This window comes from Heteronotia binoei, chromosome 15 (assembly GCF_032191835.1).
Source record: "Heteronotia binoei isolate CCM8104 ecotype False Entrance Well chromosome 15, APGP_CSIRO_Hbin_v1, whole genome shotgun sequence".
Lineage (NCBI taxonomy): Eukaryota > Metazoa > Chordata > Lepidosauria > Squamata > Gekkonidae > Heteronotia > Heteronotia binoei.
Window position 1 is genome coordinate 6,887,869 of NC_083237.1, and position 20,944 is coordinate 6,908,812.

Consider the following 20,944-nt stretch of genomic DNA (forward strand, 5'->3'; position numbering starts at 1 on the left):
GGGAGGAAGGGGAAGGAGATTGTGAGCCGCACTGAGACTCTTTGGAGTGGAGGGCGGGATATAAATCCAATATCTTCATCCACCTCACAGGGTGTCTGTTGTGGGGGAGGAAGGGGAAGGAGATTGTGAGCCGCTCTGAGACTCTTCGGAGTGGAGGACGGGATATAAATCCGATATCATCATCTACCTCACAGGGTGTCTGTTGTGGGGGAGGAAGGGAAAGGAGATTTTGAGCTGCTCTGAGACTCTTCGGAGTGGAGGGTGGGATATAAATCCAATATCTTCATCTACCTCACAGGGTGTCTGTTGTGGGGGAGGAAGGGAAAGGAGATTGTGAGCCGCTCTGAGACTCTTCGGAGTGGAGGGCGGGATATAAATCCAATATCTTCTTCATCTTCTTCTTGGCTACATCGGGGGGTGTAGCCTAATATGCAAAGGAATTCCTGAGGAATGCTATCCACCTGTAAGACAGTGGATTCCTCCACTTCAAATCAAAGAAAATGACTGTTCTTCTTCTTAGGGGAACTGTCCCGCCAGCTGGATGAAAAGGAAGCTTTGATAAACCAGCTCACACGAGGGAAGCTGACTTACACCCAACAACTAGAAGATCTAAAGAGGCAACTGGAGGAAGAAGCCAAGGCAAGGAACATGTAGAGGTTGTGGGTGAGGATGGGTGCATCAATAGAGCTCAGAGAAGAGGGTGAAAGTGAGTCAGGCAGGAAGGCCACTGAGAGATGATGTTTCCCTGTCTTCTGCCCAGGCCAAGAATGCTCTGGCGCATGCCCTCCAGTCGGCCCGCCACGACTGCGACCTGTTGAGGGAACAGTACGAGGAAGAGACGGAGGCTAAAGCAGAGCTCCAACGCTCGCTCTCCAAGGCCAACTCCGAGGTGGCTCAGTGGAGGACCAAGTACGAGACAGATGCCATCCAGAGGACGGAGGAATTAGAGGAGGCCAAGTGAGTGAGGGGGCGTGAGCTCTCCCCCATTTCTCATCCCATCCCGATGAACCACTTACTTATTGCTCTCCAAATCTCTCGGACCGATTCTCCACTAGCCTTGTCCCAATCTCACGCTCCTCTTCTCCGTGGGGCTTCCATCCGATTCCGCACAAGCTGCCACGAGGCCTGTGACTCGCTCTGCCTCTTTCCTGCGGCAAGCAAGATCCTCTGAAAACCGGTTTCTGCTTGCCGCGGGAAAGAGACGGAGCAAGTCACAGCCTCGTGGTGGCAGCTTGTGCAAAATCGGATGGAAGCCCTGCAGAGAAGAGGAGCGTGAGCTCAGTACAAAGCTAGTGGGGAATCGGTCTCTGTTTACATATCCTGTTTCTTCCTTGCCTTTTCACTCCACCCTTTTGTAGGCTCCTCTGCTTCCTTGCCTCTCCTTGCCTATTTATCCATTGTTTTACCTTTCTTCTCTTTCTTACTTCTTTCACCAATCACCCACCTAATTCATTCTCATATCTCCAACCACTCTCCCATTTGTAACAGCTAGAAATAGGGTTGCCATCTCCGCGTAGGGACATACCTAGAGATATGTGACCTACCTAGGGCGCGAGCCTTTTGGGGGTGAAGAATTGGACTCCCCCATATGACTCGGTGATGTTATCATTGTGTGTGGGGGGTGGGCAGAAGTTAGCTTTGCCTAGGGGCGGCCCTGGTTATAATGCCATAAAATCCACTTTCCAAAGCGGCCATTTGCTTCAGGTGAACTGATTTCTGTTGGCTGGAGATTAGTTGTAATTCCAAGAATCTTCACCCACCACGTGTAGATTGGAAACTTTTAACCACCAGAGATAACAGCTTCAGTTTACCTCCAAAGCAGTTTGCCTGTGCTTCAGTTTACCTCCAAAGCAGAAGGTACCAATCTCTTTCCCCTCTTTGCAGTAACGTTTCCCTATCCCATTAATTGAATATTAATGCCTGGAAAGAAAAACATAAGGCCCTAAGAGAAGCCATGTTGGATCAGGCCAATGGCCCATCCGGTACAACACTCTAACCGATTTTGCACTAGGGCTTGTTCCGAGCGGAGAGCCCTTTCGATCCCGGCGCTTCGCTCTGTTTTCTCACAAGTTGCCTTGGAGCTGCGAGTTGGCGTGCTGCTCTCCCGTGGTGAGCAGAAACGGCTTGGAAGAGGATCCTGCTTGCTGCGGAAGAGCGCCACGCCAACTTGCAGCTCTGGGACAACTTGTGCGAAAACGGAGAGAAGCCCTGGGAGCAAAAGAGCGTTCTACCCAGACAGTCTAGGGCTGGCCCTGGTTATAATGCCATAAAATCTACTTTCCAAAGCGGCCATTTGCTTCAGGTGAACTGATCTCTGTTGGCCGGAGATTAGTTGTAATTCCAAGAATCTCCATCCAACTCTCTTCTCTTTCTTACTTCTTTCACCAATCGGAGATTAGTTGTAATTCCTAGAATCTCCATCCTCCTCTCTTCTCTTTCTTACTTCTTTCACCAATCGGAGATTAGTTGTAATTCCTAGAATCTCCATCCTCCTCTCTTCTCTTTCTTACTTCTTTCACCAATCGGAGATTAGTTGTAATTCCTAGAATCTCCATCCACCTCTCTTCTCTTTCTTACTTCTTTCACCAATCGGAGATTAGTTGTAATTCCTAGAATCTCCATCCACCTCTCTTCTCTTTCTTACTTCTTTCACCAATCGGAGATTAGTTGTAATTCCTAGAATCTCCATCCACCTCTCTTCTCTTTCTTACTTCTTTCACCAATCGGAGATTAGTTGTAATTCCTAGAATCTCCATCCACCTCTCTTCTCTTTCTTACTTCTTTCACCAATCGGAGATTAGTTGTAATTCCTAGAATCTCCATCCACCTCTCTTCTCTTCCTTACCTCTTTCACCAATCGGAGATTAGTTGTAATTCCTAGAATCTCCATCCACCTCTCTTCTCTTTCTTACTTCTTTCACCAATCGGAGATTAGTTGTAATTCCTAGAATCTCCATCCACCTTTCTTCTCTTTCTTACTTCTTTCACCAATCGGAGATTAGTTGTAATTCCTAGAATCTCCATCCACCTCTCTTCTCTTTCTTACTTCTTTCACCAATCGGAGATTAGTTGTAATTCCTAGAATCTCCATCCACCTCTCTTCTCTTTCTTACTTCTTTCACCAATCGGAGATTAGTTGTAATTCCTAGAATCTCCATCCACCTTTCTTCTCTTTCTTACTTCTTTCACCAATCGGAGATTAGTTGTAATTCCTAGAATCTCCATCCACCTTTCTTCTCTTTCTTACTTCTTTCACCAATCGGAGATTAGTTGTAATTCCTAGAATCTCCATCCACCTCTCTTCTCTTTCTTACTTCTTTCACCAATCGGAGATTAGTTGTAATTCCTAGAATCTCCATCCACCTCTCTTCTCTTTCTTACTTCTTTCACCAATCGGAGATTAGTTGTAATTCCTAGAATCTCCATCCACCTCTCTTCTCTTCCTTACCTCTTTCACCAATCGGAGATTAGTTGTAATTCCTAGAATCTCCATCCACCTCTCTTCTCTTTCTTACTTCTTTCACCAATCGGAGATTAGTTGTAATTCCTAGAATCTCCATCCACCTTTCTTCTCTTTCTTACTTCTTTCACCAATCGGAGATTAGTTGTAATTCCTAGAATCTCCATCCACCTCTCTTCTCTTTCTTACTTCTTTCACCAATCGGAGATTAGTTGTAATTCCTAGAATCTCCATCCACCTCTCTTCTCTTTCTTACTTCTTTCACCAATCGGAGATTAGTTGTAATTCCTAGAATCTCCATCCACCTTTCTTCTCTTTCTTACTTCTTTCACCAATCGGAGATTAGTTGTAATTCCTAGAATCTCCATCCACCTTTCTTCTCTTTCTTACTTCTTTCACCAATCGGAGATTAGTTGTAATTCCTAGAATCTCCATCCACCTCTCTTCTCTTTCTTACTTCTTTCACCAATCGGAGATTAGTTGTAATTCCTAGAATCTCCATCCACCTTTCTTCTCTTTCTTACTTCTTTCACCAATCGGAGATTAGTTGTAATTCCTAGAATCTCCATCCACCTCTCTTCTCTTCCTTACCTCTTTCACCAATCGGAGATTAGTTGTAATTCCTAGAATCTCCATCCACCTTTCTTCTCTTTCTTACTTCTTTCACCAATCGGAGATTAGTTGTAATTCCTAGAATCTCCATCCACCTTTCTTCTCTTTCTTACTTCTTTCACCAATCGGAGATTAGTTGTAATTCCTAGAATCTCCATCCACCTCTCTTCTCTTTCTTACTTCTTTCACCAATCGGAGATTAGTTGTAATTCCTAGAATCTCCATCCACCTCTCTTCTCTTTCTTACTTCTTTCACCAATCGGAGATTAGTTGTAATTCCTAGAATCTCCATCCACCTCTCTTCTCTTTCTTACTTCTTTCACCAATCGGAGATTAGTTGTAATTCCTAGAATCTCCATCCACCTCTCTTCTCTTTCTTACTTCTTTCACCAATCGGAGATTAGTTGTAATTCCAAGAATCTCCATCCACCTCTCTTCTCTTTCTTACTTCTTTCACCAATCGGAGATTAGTTGTAATTCCAAGAATCTCCATCCACCTCTCTTCTCTTTCTTACTTCTTCTACTTTCCAAAGCGGCCATTTGCTTCAGGTGAACTGATCTCTGTTGGGCGGGAGATAAGTTGTATATTGGAAACCTTTAGCCATCAGAGATACAGCTGTGCTTCAGCTTACCTCCAAAGCAGAAGGTACCAATCTCTTCCCCCTCTTTGCAGTAAAGTTTCCCTATCCCATTAATTGAATATTAATGACTGGAAAGAAAAACATAAGGCCCTAAGAGAAGCCATGTTGGATCAGGCCAATGGCCCATCCGGTACAACACTCTAACCGATTTTGCACTAGGGCTTGTTCCGAGCGGAGAGCCCTTTCGATCCCAGCGCTTCGCTCTGTTTTCTCACAAGTTGCCCCGGAGCTGCAAGTTGGTGTGCTGCTCTCCCGTGGCGAGCAGAAACAGCTTGGAAGAGGATCCTGCTTGCTGCGGAAGAGTGCCACGCCACCTCACCTCATGCCAACTTGTGTGAAAATGGAGAGAAGCCCCGGGAGCAAAAGGGCGTTCTACCCGGAACAAGCCTCGTGCGAAATCAATCTCTTGTCAAACAGAAATGGGCAGTTGAAGCTGCTGTCCAGAGGCAGGCAATGGCCGACCACCTCTGAACATCTCTTGCCTTGAAAACTCTCCCAGGGTCATTATAAGTCAGGTGCAACCAGATGGCAAAAAAATCATATAGATGGACCAGTTTAAAAATGGGCAACCCTACTCCACTTCCTTGTGCGCGCCCAGCTTGTACAAACTGAATTTTTATACCCTCTTTAACAATAAAGCGTTGTCAGTTATCCCAGTGACATTGCATTCACTGGATAGAAAAGTGGAAGGCATCTGTGCATCTTTTTTTGTAGCAGGAACTCCTTTGCATATTAGGCCGCACCCCTCTGATGTAGCCAATCCTCCTGGAGCTTTCAGTAGGCCCTATACAAAGAGCCCTGTAAGCTCTTGGAGGATTGGCTACATCAGGGATGTGTGGCCTCATATGCAAAAGGGTTTCTGCTACAAAAAAAAGCCCTGATCTTACCAAACAGCGTGATATACTTTCCCCTTATATCTCCATAAGGAAAAGCACTTGAGACATACTTTTCAGTCTTGGAGGTTTCTCCTTGTGTTTTTCACAACCTCGTAACAGACATGGGCATTGGTCACTGACTCTTTGTCGCCCTCGATATCTCAGGAAGAAGCTGGCGCAGCGGCTGCAGGACGCCGAGGAGGCCGTGGAGGCTGTGAATGCCAAGTGCTCCTCGCTGGAGAAGACCAAGCACCGTCTGCAGAACGAGATCGAAGACCTCATGGTGGACGTGGAGCGCTCGAATGCGGCTGCGGCTGCCCTGGACAAGAAGCAGAGGAACTTCGATAAGGTGAGGGACGAGGGTTGCCGGGAGTGGGGATTCATTTCCTTATCCCCCAGCAGCTGGCTGCACTTCCAAGACAAACACAGTTTGGAAGTACACACTTTGTGGTCTCACTTGGGCAATTTACTCACCACAGGACAATAAGCAGAGGAACATTGACAAAGTATGGAAGAAAGGAAATGGGCAGGACCGATTCTGTGTTTTTGGGGACCCTGGGCAGAGAGTTCCCAGGGCCTCCTTCTCCTCCTCTGCCCACCACTGGGCCCTCCTTCCTTCCCACCCCCTTGCATGCTCCCCACCTACTGGTGTGCCCTTCCCTTCCACTGCCTGTGCTCACGGCTGCCTACAATCCTTTCCCCAGTGGCACTGGGCAGTGTACATGGCAGGAGACATGGGTGGAGCTGCAGATGAGTGGGTCTGAGGGCCTGCCAGTGGGCCCTGGGTTGGGAAACTCCTGGAGGTTTGGGGGCGGAGCCTGGGGAGGACAGGGACTTGAGTGGAGTGCAATGCCCTAGAGCCCCACCTCCAAAGCATTACTTTTCTCCAAGGGAACTGATCTCTGTACTAGTCTGGAGATAAGCTGGAATTTCCAGGGGAACCCCTGGCTGGTGGAGGGAAACTTACCCTCCAAAAGTGAGGGATCCATCCGACGGGCAGCAAAAACTCTATGATAGAAGCCAAATTGACGAACGAGTTTTTGCCCAAATGCCAGAGCATCACGCCAACGTCCTGGACGTGATGACATCACTTCCTGGTCATGTGGACAGTGACATACGGCGCTTTCACACACAATAAATAATGCACTTTCAGGGCTCTTTGTGACTGGATTTTACGGTGTGAAGTGGCAAAATCCACTTGCAAACGGTCGCTGAAGTGGTTTTGAAATGGCATCATTTAGCATGTGTGAAAGCAGCAGTAGACTTAGGGTTGCCAAGTCCCCTGCAGCCTCTGGTGGGAGACTTTTTTTGTGTGTGTGCAGCACGCGCGGCGCGATGGCATCACTCGCGATGTCACTTGTGATGACGTCACTCTATTATACCCTAGAGTCCCCCCCCCCCCCAAATCGCTAGAGCGTCTGGGAAAACCATAGAGTTTCCCCGGAAGCTCCTAGAGTGGCCGACACACAACATTGCTGGCGTGATGCTGGCAACGTTGGGGGAGGCATTGGGCCAGTGGGTTGGGAACCTCCAGGATGGGAGAATCCCTGCCCGGCGGTTTGGCAGTCCTAACCTCACTGTATGGAGGATGGGCCTCCCTGTTGCTTTCGGTAGGCCTCCCGCTTCCCTGCCGGTTATCAGGACAAGAAACACCCATTCAACCCTACTCCGGATCTTATTGTTGCTTGCTCCTTCACCACCCCCAGCTCCTGTCCGAGTGGAAGCAGAAGTACGAGGAGTCCCAGATGGAGCTTGAATCATCACAAAAGGAGGCCCGTTCACTCAGCACTGAGCTCTTCAAGCTGAAGAATGCCTACGAGGAGTCCTTGGAGCATCTGGAGACCTTCAAGAGGGAAACCAAGAACTTGCAGGGTGAGCCTTTAAGCCTCTTCCCTCACTCGACTAGGCCTCAGTTCTGCTCCCTCTTGGTGAACAGGCGAGGGCAAGATGGTATGGGTTCCTGTGCCCCTATCTGGGAGAGCCAGTTTGGTGTAGTGGTTAAGTGTGCGGACTCTTATCTGGGAAAACCGGGTTTGATTCCCCGCTCCTCCACTTGTACCTGCTGGAATGGCCTTGGGTCGGCCATAGCTCTGGCGGAGGTTGTCCTTGAAAGGGCAGCTGGGTGAGAGCCCTCTCCAGCCCCACCCACCTCACAGGGTGTCTGTTGTGGGGGAGGAAGGTAAAGGAGATTGTGAGCCACTCTGAGACTCTCCTGAGTGGAGGGCAGGATATAAATCCAATATCTTCATCTACCTCACAGGGTGTCTGTTGTGAGGGAGGAAGGGAAAGGAGATTGTGAGCCACTCTGAGACTCTCCGGAGTGGAGGGCGAGATATAAATCCAATATCTTCATCTACCTCACAGGGTGTCTGTTGTGAGGGAGGAAGGTAAAGGAGAATGTCAGCCACTCTGAGACTCTCCGGAGTGGAGGGCAGGATATAAATCCAATATCTTCATCTACCTCACAGGGTGTCTGTTGTGAGGGAGGAAGGTAAAGGAGATTGTGAGCCCCTCTGAGACTCTCCGGAGTGGAGGGCAGGATATAAATCCAATATCGTCATCTACCTCACAGGGTGTCAGTTGTGGGGGAGGAAGGTAAAGGAGATTGTGAGCCACTCTGAGACTCTTCAGAGTGGAGGGCGGAATATAAATCCAATATCTTCTTCTTCTTTGGTGGATGGCCACTGATTTGTTTTTCCGTTCCTCCTGGCAGAGGAGATCTCAGATCTTACTGAGCAGCTTGGAGCTAGTAACAAAAACATTCACGAGCTGGAGAAGATTCGGAAACAGCTGGAGGCTGAGAAGTTGGAGCTGCAGGCAGCCCTTGAGGAGGCTGAGGTGAGGGGGGGGGGGCTCTGGATCATGAAGCTCCCACGACACCCCTTCATTGAGGAGTCCCCAACCTTTTTTAGCCTCTGGGACCCATTAGTATTCTGAAAGAAACCACAAAATGGCCACCGCAAGAGATGGAGCCAGCATCCAATGGCTGACACAGGAGGCAGAGCCAGCCACAAAATGGCTGCCCCCGCTTACCTTCAGTCAGATCCTTGTATTGTGGTGGCAGCTGCTGGCCAAGCAACATTTTTTTTAAATCTGCAGAGCTATTCAAATCTTCAGAGACCAGTCAGAATCCACCTGGCCCCACTCATTTTCTAAAAACAGTTGGCAGGCCCCAGAAAAGATGTTGGTGGGCAGGGCACCATGGTGTTCACGGTTACCATGGGGATCCCTGACAACTGAATACTTGGTGGTGGTGGAAAGTGCCATGAGGGTCACAACCAACTTATGGTGACCCTGTAGGATTTTCAAGATAACCAGAGGTGGTGTGCCATTGCCTGCTTCTGTGTAGCAACCCTGGATTTCCCTGGTGGTCTCCCATCCAAGTACCAACCAGGGCCAACTCAAGATCAGGCTAGCTGGGACCATCCAAGTCAAAGCAAATTAGGGTTGCCAAGTCCCTCGAGGACCCTGGCGGGGGACTTTTTTGCACATGCAGCGCGATGACGTCACCCGCAAATGATATCATCGCACCAGCAATGTTGTGAGCCAGCCGCTCTAGCCAGTTCTGGGAAACCTCTGTGGTTTCCCCCGGACGCTCTAGCAATTTGAGAGGGAAGAACTCTATGGTACCAGGGAAAAACTCTATGGTACCATAGAGTTTTTCCTCCCAAATTGCTAGAGTGTCTGGGAAAACCATAGAGTTTTCCTGGAAACGCCTACAGCAGCTGGCGCACAATGTCACCGAAGTGATGATGTCACTTGCGAGTGACAACATCATACCGGTGACATCGGGGAAGGTTCCCCCCACCGGCCCAATGTGGGCTGGTGGGTTGGGAACCTCCAGGGCGGAAGAACCCCTGGCCGGCGCAGGTCCGTGGCAGCCCTGGAGCAGATAATACTTAATACACTCTAATAAAGTAAACTTATTTGTACAGCCACAGCTATGCCTCTGTTTACCCTTCCTTTCTTCATATAACCATTCTCTCACACGGCCATTTTGTTCTCTCTCTGTACCCACCACTATCTCCCCCCGACATAAACTCTCCAGGCCTCTCTGGAGCACGAGGAAGGCAAGATCCTCCGGGCCCAGCTGGAGTTCAACCAGATCAAGGCCGACATCGAGCGCAAGCTGGCTGAGAAGGATGAGGAGATGGAGCAAGCCAAGCGAAACCACTTGCGCATGGTGGACTCGCTTCAGACTTCGCTGGACGCTGAGACCCGCAGCCGCAATGAGGCGCTGAGGGTGAAGAAAAAGATGGAGGGCGACCTCAACGAGATGGAGATCCAACTGAGTCATGCCAACCGCATAGCTGCCGAGGCCCAGAAGCAAGTCAAAACTCTCCAGGGATACCTCAAGGTACCACCAGAGAGAGTTTGCTCTGCTTATTTTCCCTCAGCTCCTACTTTTCCCTTCCTCAGGTGAGCACAGCCCATTTTTACCTCACCCGTCCCTTCCATCACAGCTTTCTCCTTTCTTTCCAGGACACCCAGATACAACTGGACGACGTTGTCCGAGCCAATGAGGACCTGAAAGAAAACATCGCTATTGTTGAACGGAGGAACAATCTCTTGCAGTCAGAGCTGGAGGAATTGCGTGCTGTGGTGGAACAGACAGAAAGAGCGCGGAAACTGGCTGAACAGGAGTTGATTGAAGCCAGCGAAAGGGTCCAGCTCCTCCACTCTCAGGTAAGAGGAGTCTCAGCAGCAAGACAGTCAGTGGTCCTAAACTTTATGGATTGTGTCGTAGCCTCAAACACATTTTTGAGAGATTATCTAGAGCATTAGCCTTATTGTCTCCAGAAAATGGTGGTTTCTTAGAACAGGGTCTTCGACTTTTTTGAACCCGGGGGCACTGTTGGAATTCTGATGCAAGTGGGTACAGTCACAAAATGGCTGCCACGGGAGATGGAGCCAGCCACAAAATGGCTGCCACAGTTTACCTTGAGTCACACAGTGAAGATCCTTGTGCTGCTGTCAGCTGCTGCCAAAGCAACGGTTTAAGAAATGTTCCCAGCCAATCAAATCTCCAATTAACAGTCAAAGGCCTCACTGGGCAAAAGCCCTGTCTGGTTCCACCCACTTCATAAAAACACCTTGTGGGTGCCATGACAGCGGGTCTTGTGGTACCCATGGATGCCATGTTGGGGACCCCATCTTAGAGCATTCGGACTGGAAATCAGCCTTTCTCTCAGAACTTGCCTGACTCGCAGAATCCAAACAGTCATTGCTGTCCGTTGGGGGCTGTGGTATAAATTTCGATCTAACCGGGAGGGGGTGGAGTCTGTCGAGATCCAGAATGTCTTGCCCGCTAGACTGCAGTACTGCCAGAGGAAGACATTTGGATTTCCAGAAAGCTAGGGACGCATGAAATCTGGTGAGGTGGGCTGGAGGTCCAGCTGACCAGTGAGAGGCTAGAAAGAGTGGTCCACAGAGAATGGGCCACAGAGAGGCATCGTCTCCCTCAGGCTAGGAGGCTGAGGGAGGCAGAGAGGACCAAGGCTTTCTGCCCACCTGTTCCAAAACCGTGCTTTGGTGAGTCTGGAGGCCTTTGTAACTCTCTCGATGTCAGTCTCGAGTGCTACAAGACAGCCCCACACAAGCCTAAAGCCACAGATTTAAAATCCCCGGGCCAGTAATCCCTCCCTCACCCCTTTCCCCTTTTGCACAATCCAGAACACCAGCCTCATCAACCAGAAAAAGAAGATGGAGTCCGACCTCTCCCAACTGCAGACGGAGGTGGAGGAAGCCGTCCAGGAGTGCAGGAACGCCGAAGAGAAGGCCAAGAAAGCCATCACTGATGTGAGTGGAGCAGCAGGCTGGTTTGCTTCTTCCCTAAAGAAGGTCCATCTGAAAGGGCCAGTTCTAGGTTGTGTTGGCTCAAGCCTATTTGAAAGAAGGGGTTTATTACTTCTGTAAAGACAAATGCCTTAGTTCTACGGTACAAAAGGGTGACCTACATTTTTCCCTCTCAAGGTGAGTTAAATTCAGCAGAGATCCCATAAATCTATCCCAGAATTCTCCCTTTCCTTTGGCACATCCTGAGGAAGTAGTCATCCTCTCCATGAGGGGCAGAGGCATGCTGGGATATGAAGAGGGTAACACTGAGCTCATGAAGCTGCCAGTCGTCCTTCAAGAACAATATTGTCCAGTCCAGGGGACATTTTGCAGAAAAATAGGTAGTGGAGCTCATTAGCATAACTCATTAGCATATGCTGCACCTCCCCCCCCCAGCCAAAAGCAACCTGATGCAAGAAAGGAGAGCCCCGGGCGAGCGAGGCCTGCTTCAGCTGGCTAGAAATCCAGCCAGCCCAAGCAGGCCTCGCTCACCTGGGGCTCTCCTTGGCCGCCGCCCCCCACAGTCAAAAGGCCAGCAAGCCACCCACCACCCAAAATCATATAAGAAGTGGAGAAAGGGTGTCGCGGGCTTCTCCAGGGTTTAATGAGGGCGACTGGTGGTGTGGTAAAGCCCCTGGTGGCTGGCTGGCTGCCCGCTCTCCTGATCCAAAGATTGTTATGCAGCTGCACCTACTATTCAATGGACAAGGTAGGTGGGGAGGAGGAGGGGTGCATCAGGAAGGTTCAGGAGCTGTGCTCCTGTGAGCTCCTGCTGAATTCAAGGCCTGGTCCAGTCAGACTGGCAGCAGCTTTCCAGGGTCTCAAGCTAAGCTCTTTTGCAGCACCTACAACCTGATCCTTTTACCTGGCGATCGAACCTGGGTCCTTCTGCACGCCAAGCAGATGCTCTATCATTGAAGCACAGCCCTTGCTCACTGTTTGCAAATGAAGCTGCCTTGTACTGAATCAGACCCTTGGTCCATCACGCTCACTATCGTCCGCTCAGGCTGGCAGCCTCTCTCCAGGGCCTCAAGTGATTTGACTTGATTTATTTGACTTTTAGCCTGCCCTTCCCGCAAATGGGCTCAGGGCAGGAGTACAACACAGTCATAACAAGACAGATTTGAAACAAGTTCAGACTGTCACCAGAATCTAATAAGACAGATATAATAGACAAAGATGGTGACAAAGGTGGAGGTCTTTCCTATCACCCAGTCCCCGATCATTTTAACTGGAGATATCGGGGATCGAACCCTGGGACCTTCCGCATGCCAAGCGGAGGCTCTGCTGCCGAGCTGTGGGCCCTCTCCCCCAGGTCTGCAGAACTTTCCGAGGAACAAGGTGTGAGCAATGTTCCCTCTAAGCTGCGGAGTCTTGTGAGCAAAAATCCTACTTCATCATGAGCTACTGACATTAAAGTTGTGAGCGGCTGCGCCAATTAGTTTGCTCTGGAGCCCTTTTTCCTGAGCTGAGACAAAAACGTGTGAGCCGGAGGCTAAAAAACTGTGAGCTAGCTCACACTAACTCAGCTTAGAGGGAACACTGGGTGTGAGATGGAACGTAGTCCCTTGTCTAAATGGGAGTACAAACCTCTTCTCTGTGGAACTGGACTGAAAAGACCCTCAGGAGGTCATGAGACTGAGGGGTTCCTCCTGAGTGACCCTTGCCCTGTGTTTCTGTGTCGTCAGGCGGCCATGATGGCGGAGGAGCTGAAGAAGGAGCAGGACACCAGCGCCCACCTGGAGCGGATGAAGAAGAACATGGAGCAGACCATCAAGGACCTGCAGATGCGGCTGGACGAGGCCGAGCAGCTGGCCCTCAAGGGCGGCAAGAAGCAGCTCCAGAAGCTGGAGGCCCGGGTGCGAGAGTTGGAGAACGAGCTGGAGCTGGAGCAGAAGCGCAACGCGGAGAACGTCAAGGGGATGCGCAAGTGCGAGCGGCGCATCAAGGAGCTCACCTACCAGGTGGGACGGCTTGGAGGCCTCCTTCTCGTACCCCAGTCTTGGTTCTGTGCTCATGTCTTTATGTGGCACTGCTTGTGGTTCTTCAGAAATTCCTTGCACGATGTTTGCCGCCATTCTGAGGCTGCGTTGCAGGTTTTAGAATACCTCTCGTTCAAGTTAGAATGGGATCCACATCAGGGGTGTCCAATCTTCCTTAATTTAAGAGCCACATAGACTAAACGTTAGATGTTTGAGAGCTGCGAGACATGAATATCAGATATTGGAGGGAAGGAAGGAAGGAAGATGGGGAGAGAGAGGCGGGAAGAAAGCAACTTTAACTTTAAATGCATTCTCCAAGTGGCTGGCTTGGCGAAGTGATTTAAAAAAAAACATTGGCCGAAGGGGTAATGGAGACTTGGAGAGCCACACAATATGTGTAAAATAGCCACACGTGGCTCCTGATCCACAGTTTGGCCACTCCTGATCCACACTGTCTTTGAGGCATCTTCATATTAGACCTAAACACATATTAGATCCTAAACGCAATGAAGATGCTGCGTCCTGCCTATCCGCCACACAAGGTCTCTAGAGATAGACTAGGCTTGCTCTAGGAATGCTGTTCTAGGGTTGTCTACTATAAAAAAAAAGAGTTTGTATAACCTGGTAGTAGTGGTGAACAGTGCCATCGTTTCAGCCCATAGTGTTGTCAAGATATGTAACACACGATTTAGTGCGTAAGTAATCCAATACCGAGAAAAATCACTGAAATAAACAATGCTCTAAACGACAGATAAGTTATCTTAATTTGATTTATATGAACACCTTCTCACACTATAAGCGAACCCCAAGTACAGCTTTTATAAAGTCCACGACAAATAGCTTCCGTAGTCCTGTGGCATACTGAAACAAACGGTTTCTTTAAACGGAAAAGTTTTTAAACGATGCCATGCGCATAATAAAGAGAAAAGAGATTTCCAGCGTTCTGCTGGTGGTCCCTGAAGATTCCAAACCAGTGGAGATGGGCAGTAATTCCACAGGGAAAGATCACAGGCGAGGACGAGAGAACTTGCCAAATCTAGACCTTTGCGGCGGTTTCGCAACCTTCATCCGCTCTCTCTCTCTCCCTCGTGTGCACAAACAGTTCCTTTCACGGACGCACAGTGTGCGATATTTTTCCATAAGTTCATCGCATACGTCTTATCATTCTGTTCTCAGAGTGTGAGAAGGTGGTCATAGAAATCAAATCAAGATAACTTATCTATCGTTGAAGGTATTGTTTATTTCGGTGACATTTCTCAACATAGTGTTGTCAAGGTAGGAGACTGCCGGTGGTGGTTAGCCTTTGCCTGCCTCTGCGTCGTAACCCAGGACTTCCTTGGCGGTCTCCTATCCAAGTATCAACTAGGCCCACGCTAGGGTTGCCAAGTCCAATTCAAGAAATATCTGGGGACTTTGGGGGTGGAGCCAGGAGAGTTTGGGGGTGGAGCCAGGAGACATTGGGGCGGAGCCAGGAACAAGGGTGTGACAAGCATAATTGAACTCCAAGGGAGTTCAGGCCATCACATTTAAAGGGACAGCACACTTTTAAAAATGTCTTCCTTCTATAGGAAATAATGAAGGATAAGGGCACCTTCTTTTGGGGCTCATAGAATTGGACCCCCTGGTCCAATTGTTTTGAAACTTAGGGGGTACTTTGGGGAGAGGCACTAGATACTATACTGAAAATTTGGTGCTTCTAGCTCAAAAAACAGCCCCCCAGAGCCCCCGAAACCTCCAGATCAATTCCCCATTATACCCTATGAGAATCGATCTCCACATAGGAAATAACGAAGTGCTCAGCAAACGTTTCCCTCCCCCCTCCCACCCCGTTTCTGGCAACTCTGAAGCGAGGGGTTGGCCTCTCTACTCACGAGTTGCTGCCAACTTCTTCAAAGTAACATAGACACACCATCCCAAGAGGAAGGAGGGACGGTGGCTCAGTGGTAGAGCATCTGCTTGGGAAGCAGAAGGCCCCAGGTTCAATCCCCCAACATCTCCAACTAAAAAAGGGTCCAGGCAAGTAGGTGTGAAAAACCTCAGCTTGAGAACCTGGAGAGCCGCTGCCAGTCTGAGTAGACAATACTGACTTTGATGGACCAGAGGTCTGATTCAGTATAAGGCAGCTCCATATGTTCATATATGTTCACATGAAGCCTTTCAATCGGAGACTGAAGCCTCCGGAGGTGCAAAGGCACATGGTCCTCTGGGGGCGGGGCTTCCCCCTGGCAGCCAGCTGACTGGGGGCGGGAAGGAGCCTGGGAAAGCGGAAGAACCCCCACTGGGACCTGGGGATTGGCAAGCCTAGCGCACGCAGCTTGACTTTTGAGATCTGATGACATTGGGCTAGCCTGCCCCAGGCCATCCATGTCAGGGTCTTGTAACCCTGCGTCAGGGTCTTGTGTTACCTAGAATTACGTAACTGGACCCACAGCCTAAAATCACCTGCTCCAAAATCCGAGAGGGACATCAATTTTGTAATACGGAAATAAGGTTTGGGTCCAGTGGCACCTTTAAGACCAACAAAGTTTTATTCGCAGTATAAGCTTTCATGCGCAAGCACACTTTGTCGGATACAACAGCGGCGGGAAAAAAATGGGACTCACAGCAAGAGAAGATGCATCTGCCTAGCCAGTTCTGCGAGTCGGTGTTTTAGTTCAACACCTGACTGAAAACCTGGTTCTTTTTCTCTCCGGTTGCAGACCGAGGAAGATCGGAAGAACCTCGTTCGCCTCCAGGACCTAGTGGATAAACTCCAGCTGAAGGTGAAAGCGTACAAGAGGCAGGCCGAAGAGGCGGTGAGTGGCCGAATGTTCCCTTCTTAGCTCTTTAATTCAATCCTGGCCCATTCTGCTAACTTAACTACGCCTCATCTCAAATGGCTTTGATTCAGGCAGGCCCTGTGAACCCCAATATGGGTTTTTGGGTGGTTCCCTTCTCCCTTTTCCACAAATGGAAAAGCTGGTTGGATCCAACCCTATGATTTGTTTACACCTCACTTTTCCAAGGCGTTCAGGACACTTTTCTCCCTTGCAACAATCTCGTGGAGAGCCAGTTTGGTGTAGTGGTTAAGTGTGCGGACTCTTATCTGGGAGAACTCCCCACTCCTCCACTTGCACCTGCTGGGATGGCCTTGGGTCAGCCATAGCTCTGGCAGAGGTTGTCCTTGAAAGGGCAGCTGCTGGGAGAGCCCTCTCCAGCCCCACCCGCCTCACAGGGTGTCTGTTGTGGGGGAGGAAGGGAAAGGAGATTGTGAGCTGCTCTGAGACTCTTCGGAGTGGAGGGCGGGATATAAATCCAATATCTTCATCTACCTCACAGGGTGTCTGTTGTGGGGGAGGAAGGGAAAGGAGATTGTGAGCCGCTCTGAGACTCTTCGGAGTGGAGGGCGGGATATAAATCCAATATCTTCATCTACCTCACAGGGTGTCTGTTGTGGGGGAGGAAGGGAAAGGAGATTGTGAGCCGCTCTGAGACGCTCCGGAGTGGAGGGCGGGATATAAATCCAATATCTTCATCTACCTCACAGGGTGTCTGTTGTGGGGGGAGGAAGGGAAAGGAGATGGTGAGCCGCTCTGAGACTCTCCGGAGTGGAGGGCGGGATATAAATCCAATATCTTCATCTACCTCACAGGGTGTCTGTTGTGGGCGGGGAGGAAGGGAAAGGAGATTGTGAGCCGCTCTGAGACTCTTCGGAGTGGAGGGCGGGATATAAATCCAATTTCTTCTTCTTCATGAGGTGAATTAGACTCTCTACCTCACAGGGTGTCTGTTGTGGGGGAGGAAGGGAAAGGAGATTGTGAGCCACTCTGAGACTCTCCAAAGTGGAGGGCGGGATATAAATCCAATATCTTCATCTACCTCACAGGGTGTCTGTTGTGGGGGAGGAAGGGAAAGGAGATGGTGAGCCGCTCTGAGACTCTCCGGAGTGGAGGGCGGGATATAAATCCAATATCTTCGTCTATCTCACAGGGTGTCTGTTGTGGGGAAGGAAGGGAAAGGAGATTGTGAGCCGCTCTGAGACTCTTTGGAGTGGAGGGCAGGATATAAATCCAATATCTTCATCTACCTCACAAGATGTCTGTTGTGGGGGAGGAAGGGAAAGGAGATTGTGAGCTGCTCTGAGACTCTTCAGAGTGGAGGGCGGGATATTTATTTATTTGGTGACTTCTATCCCGCCCTTCCCATAAGTGGCTCAGGGCGGCTTACAACAACAATAAAACAGTAAAATCAGAGCAAGTTATTACCTCTAAAATCAGACAATTAAAACCTAAAAACCTTAAAATTAAACATTAAACTATACAGTATAAACACAAAAAGATATAAATCCAATATCTTCATCTACCTCACAGGGTGTCTGTTGTGGGGGAGGAAGGAAAAGGAGATTGTGAGCCGCTCTGAGACTCTTCAGAGTGGAGGGCGGGATATAAATCCAATATCTTCATCTACCTCACAGGGTGTCTGTTGTGGGGGAGGAAGGGAAAGGAGATTGTGAGCCGCTCTGAGACTCTTCAGAGTGGAGGGCGGGATATAAATCCAATATCATCTACCTCACAGGGTGTCTGTTGTGGGGGAGGAAGGGAAAGGAGATTGTGAGCCACTCTGAGACTCTCCGAAGTGGAGGGCGGGATATAAATCCAATATCTTCATCTACCTCACAGGGTGTCTGTTGTGGGGGAGGAAGGGAAAGGAGATGGTGAGCTGCTCTGAGACTCTCCGGAGTGGAGGGCGGGATATAAATCCAATATCTTCATCTACCTCACAGGGTGTCTGTTGTGGGGGGGGAGGAAGGGAAAGGAGATTGTGAGCCGCTCTGAGACTCTTCGGAGTGGAGGGCGGGATATAAATCCAATTTCTTCTTCTTCATGAGGTGAATTAGACTGTGAGACAGTGAAAGGGCCAAAGAACTTCCTTGGTTTTGAATCTGAACCCAGGTTTCCATGCTCCAAGTCCTACACTTTGACTACTACTCCTTATGTGTCCCACCACCGCCGCCTCCTTTGCATCCTTGGCAACACGTAATAACTTGGCCCTTAGATACAAGAAGGGCCTAGACCAGGCCTCTCCTCAGTATCCATCCCATCCTATTCAGGTACCCAACAGGGGGCAGATGAGCACATCTGGGCAATAGAGTTGCCAACTTCAAGGTAGAGCCTGGAGTTGTCCCAGAACTGATCTTTAGTCTGCAAACATATGGCTGCTTTGGAGGGTGGACTCTACACCATTACACCTTGCTGGGTTCTTTCCCTCCCCAAACCTCCCAAGGCTGAAGCATTTCCCAAACAAGTTGGCAGCCCTACTTAGCACTTTCTGGTTAATGTTTCATCTGCCTGGGTATGTGCCTGCACTAGGGTTGCCAAGTCCAATTCAAGAAATATCTGGGGACTTTGGGGTGGAGCCAGGAGAGTTTGGGGGTGGGGCCAGGAGAATTAGGGGTGGAGCCAAGATCAAGGCTGTGACAAGCATAATTGAACTCCAAAGGGAGTTCTGGCCATCACATTTAAAGGGATGGCACACCTTTTCGATGCCTTCCTTCCATAGGAAATAATGAAGGATAGGAGCACCTTCTTTTGGAGCTCATAGAATTGGATCCCCTGGTCCAATCGTTTTGAAACTTGGGGGTATTTTGGGGAGAGGCATTAAATGCTATACTGAAAATTTGGTGCCTCTACCCCAAAAAACAGCCCCCACAGAGCCCCGGATACCCGCAGATCAATACTCCATGATTTTCTATGGGAATAAATCTCCATACGGAATAACAGAGTTCCCAGCAGACATTTCCCTCCCCTCCCCCTGCTTTCTGATGACCCTGAAGCGGGGGGAGGGCCTCCAAACCGGGGGATCCCCTGCCCCCACCTGGGGATTGGCAACGCTAGCCTGCACATATCTAAAGTTATGAAGAGAATTATGGTCTCATATTTTTACCTCCTTGCCCAAAGGACCTTCGGCAAACCCTTCACCCCACCAGGCACAGAGACATCCAGTTGGGTCGAATATACCCCAGCCCACTGGGGAGGGACGGTGGCTCAGTGGTAGAGCATCTGCTTGGGAAGCAGAACGTCCCAGGTTCAATCCCCGGCATCTCCAACTAAAAAGGGTCCAGGCAAAGAGGCATGAGAAACCTCAGCTGGAGACCCTGGAGAGCCATTGCCGGTCTGAGTAGACAAGACTGACTTTGATGGACCGAGGGTCTGATTCAGTTGAAGCCAGCTTCATATGTTTACCAGGAATTAAAGCAACTTTAAGGGAGGGACTGTGGCTCAGTGGCAGAGCATCTGCTTGGGAAGCAGAAGGTCCCAGGTTCAATCCCCGGCATCTCCAAAAAAGGGTCCAGGCAAATAGGTGTGAAAAACCTCAGCTTGAGACCCTGGAGAGCCGCTGCCAGTCTGAGAAGACAATACTGACTTTGATGGACCAAAGGTCTGATTCAGTATAAGGCAGCTTCATATGTTCATATGTTCACCCCCTTGCTTTCCATTCTCTCTCCCCTAGGAGGAGCAGGCCAACTCCAACCTGGCCAAGTTCCGGAAGGTTCAGCATGAGCTGGATGAGGCCGAGGAGAGGGCCGACATCGCTGAGTCCCAGGTCAACAAGCTGAGGGCCAAGAGCCGTGATATCGGGGCAAAGGTGAGGAAAGGGTGCAGGCCTGCTCCTTCAGCCTGGGCACCCCCGGGTCGTTTCTATCCCTGGTTCCCCAGCGTGGTGGTGCCCAGGGGCAGGTTGGGAGCCCCATTAAGTCAGGGCTTGTGACTGGCTCCACTCATTCAAATGAAAAGTTTTCCACTGGAGGATGAAGAGGATTGGTAAGCAATGGGGCTTGCGTCAGTCAGCATGTGGTTCCATTCTCCCTTGAGGATTTCAGTTGTCCCAGGAGGTGTGAGGAGGGAAGTGTTCTGATTGGCTCTGCAGAGGCAGCCATTTTGAATTGGGCTCCCCTTCCTGTAGAAGCGTTTTTGGGGGTGGCGTTCATCACTCCCTCACAAAAATTCCACATCCTCAAAAAGGGTGGGTCCTCCCTTCTAGCTTTCACTCACTGACTCCATTCTTCTCTTTCTTTTCCCTTGCAGAAAGGTCTGAACGAGGAGTAACTCCTTGGAAGATCACTTCCCCTTGTCTCCCCCCCCCCCCGCCTGTCTCTCCAGACGTCAAAGTCGCTGGAGAGATCTGCCCAACTCCCCTCGCTCTGTATATTAGCACCGCTCCCAAAACGTAGGATAAAGACCATCATACAGCAAGCTGTTCCGTTTGTGTGTATGTCTGTGTAGATGGGCCAAGGTGGACGTAAGCCTATCAACGGTTACATTCAGTGTTCCCTCTAAGCTGAGTTTGCGTGAGCTACCTCACAATTTTTTAGCATTTGGCTGACACATTATTGCCTCAGCTCAGGAAAATAGCCCCAGAGCAAACTAATTTATGCAGGAGCTCACAACTTTAATGCCAGTACCTCACAAAGTAGAATTTTTGCTCACCAGACTCCACAACGTAGAGGGAGCATCGGCTACAATCATGAGTGTGAAGTACATCCACGTTCAAAGTAGGGTT

At 49.6% G+C, this 20,944-nt stretch overlaps 1 protein-coding gene across 1 annotated transcript in view; it reads left to right on the top strand.

Moving 5' to 3' along the window:
• MYH7 (myosin heavy chain 7) overlaps positions 1 to 20,637 on the top strand; it is a 59,835-nt gene extending 39,198 nt beyond the window's left edge. The window contains exons 27-38 of the mRNA XM_060255406.1: positions 521 to 639; positions 761 to 957; positions 5,754 to 5,937; positions 7,295 to 7,460; positions 8,302 to 8,426; positions 9,637 to 9,945; positions 10,071 to 10,274; positions 11,262 to 11,387; positions 13,112 to 13,387; positions 16,105 to 16,200; positions 19,895 to 20,029; positions 20,470 to 20,637. Coding sequence (XP_060111389.1) covers positions 521 to 639; positions 761 to 957; positions 5,754 to 5,937; positions 7,295 to 7,460; positions 8,302 to 8,426; positions 9,637 to 9,945; positions 10,071 to 10,274; positions 11,262 to 11,387; positions 13,112 to 13,387; positions 16,105 to 16,200; positions 19,895 to 20,029; positions 20,470 to 20,490 — 1,958 coding nt within the window. The 3' untranslated portion in view covers positions 20,491 to 20,637. The remainder of the gene's footprint in view (positions 1 to 520; positions 640 to 760; positions 958 to 5,753; positions 5,938 to 7,294; positions 7,461 to 8,301; positions 8,427 to 9,636; positions 9,946 to 10,070; positions 10,275 to 11,261; positions 11,388 to 13,111; positions 13,388 to 16,104; positions 16,201 to 19,894; positions 20,030 to 20,469) is intronic.
• Positions 20,638 to 20,944: the final 307 nt, after the last annotated feature.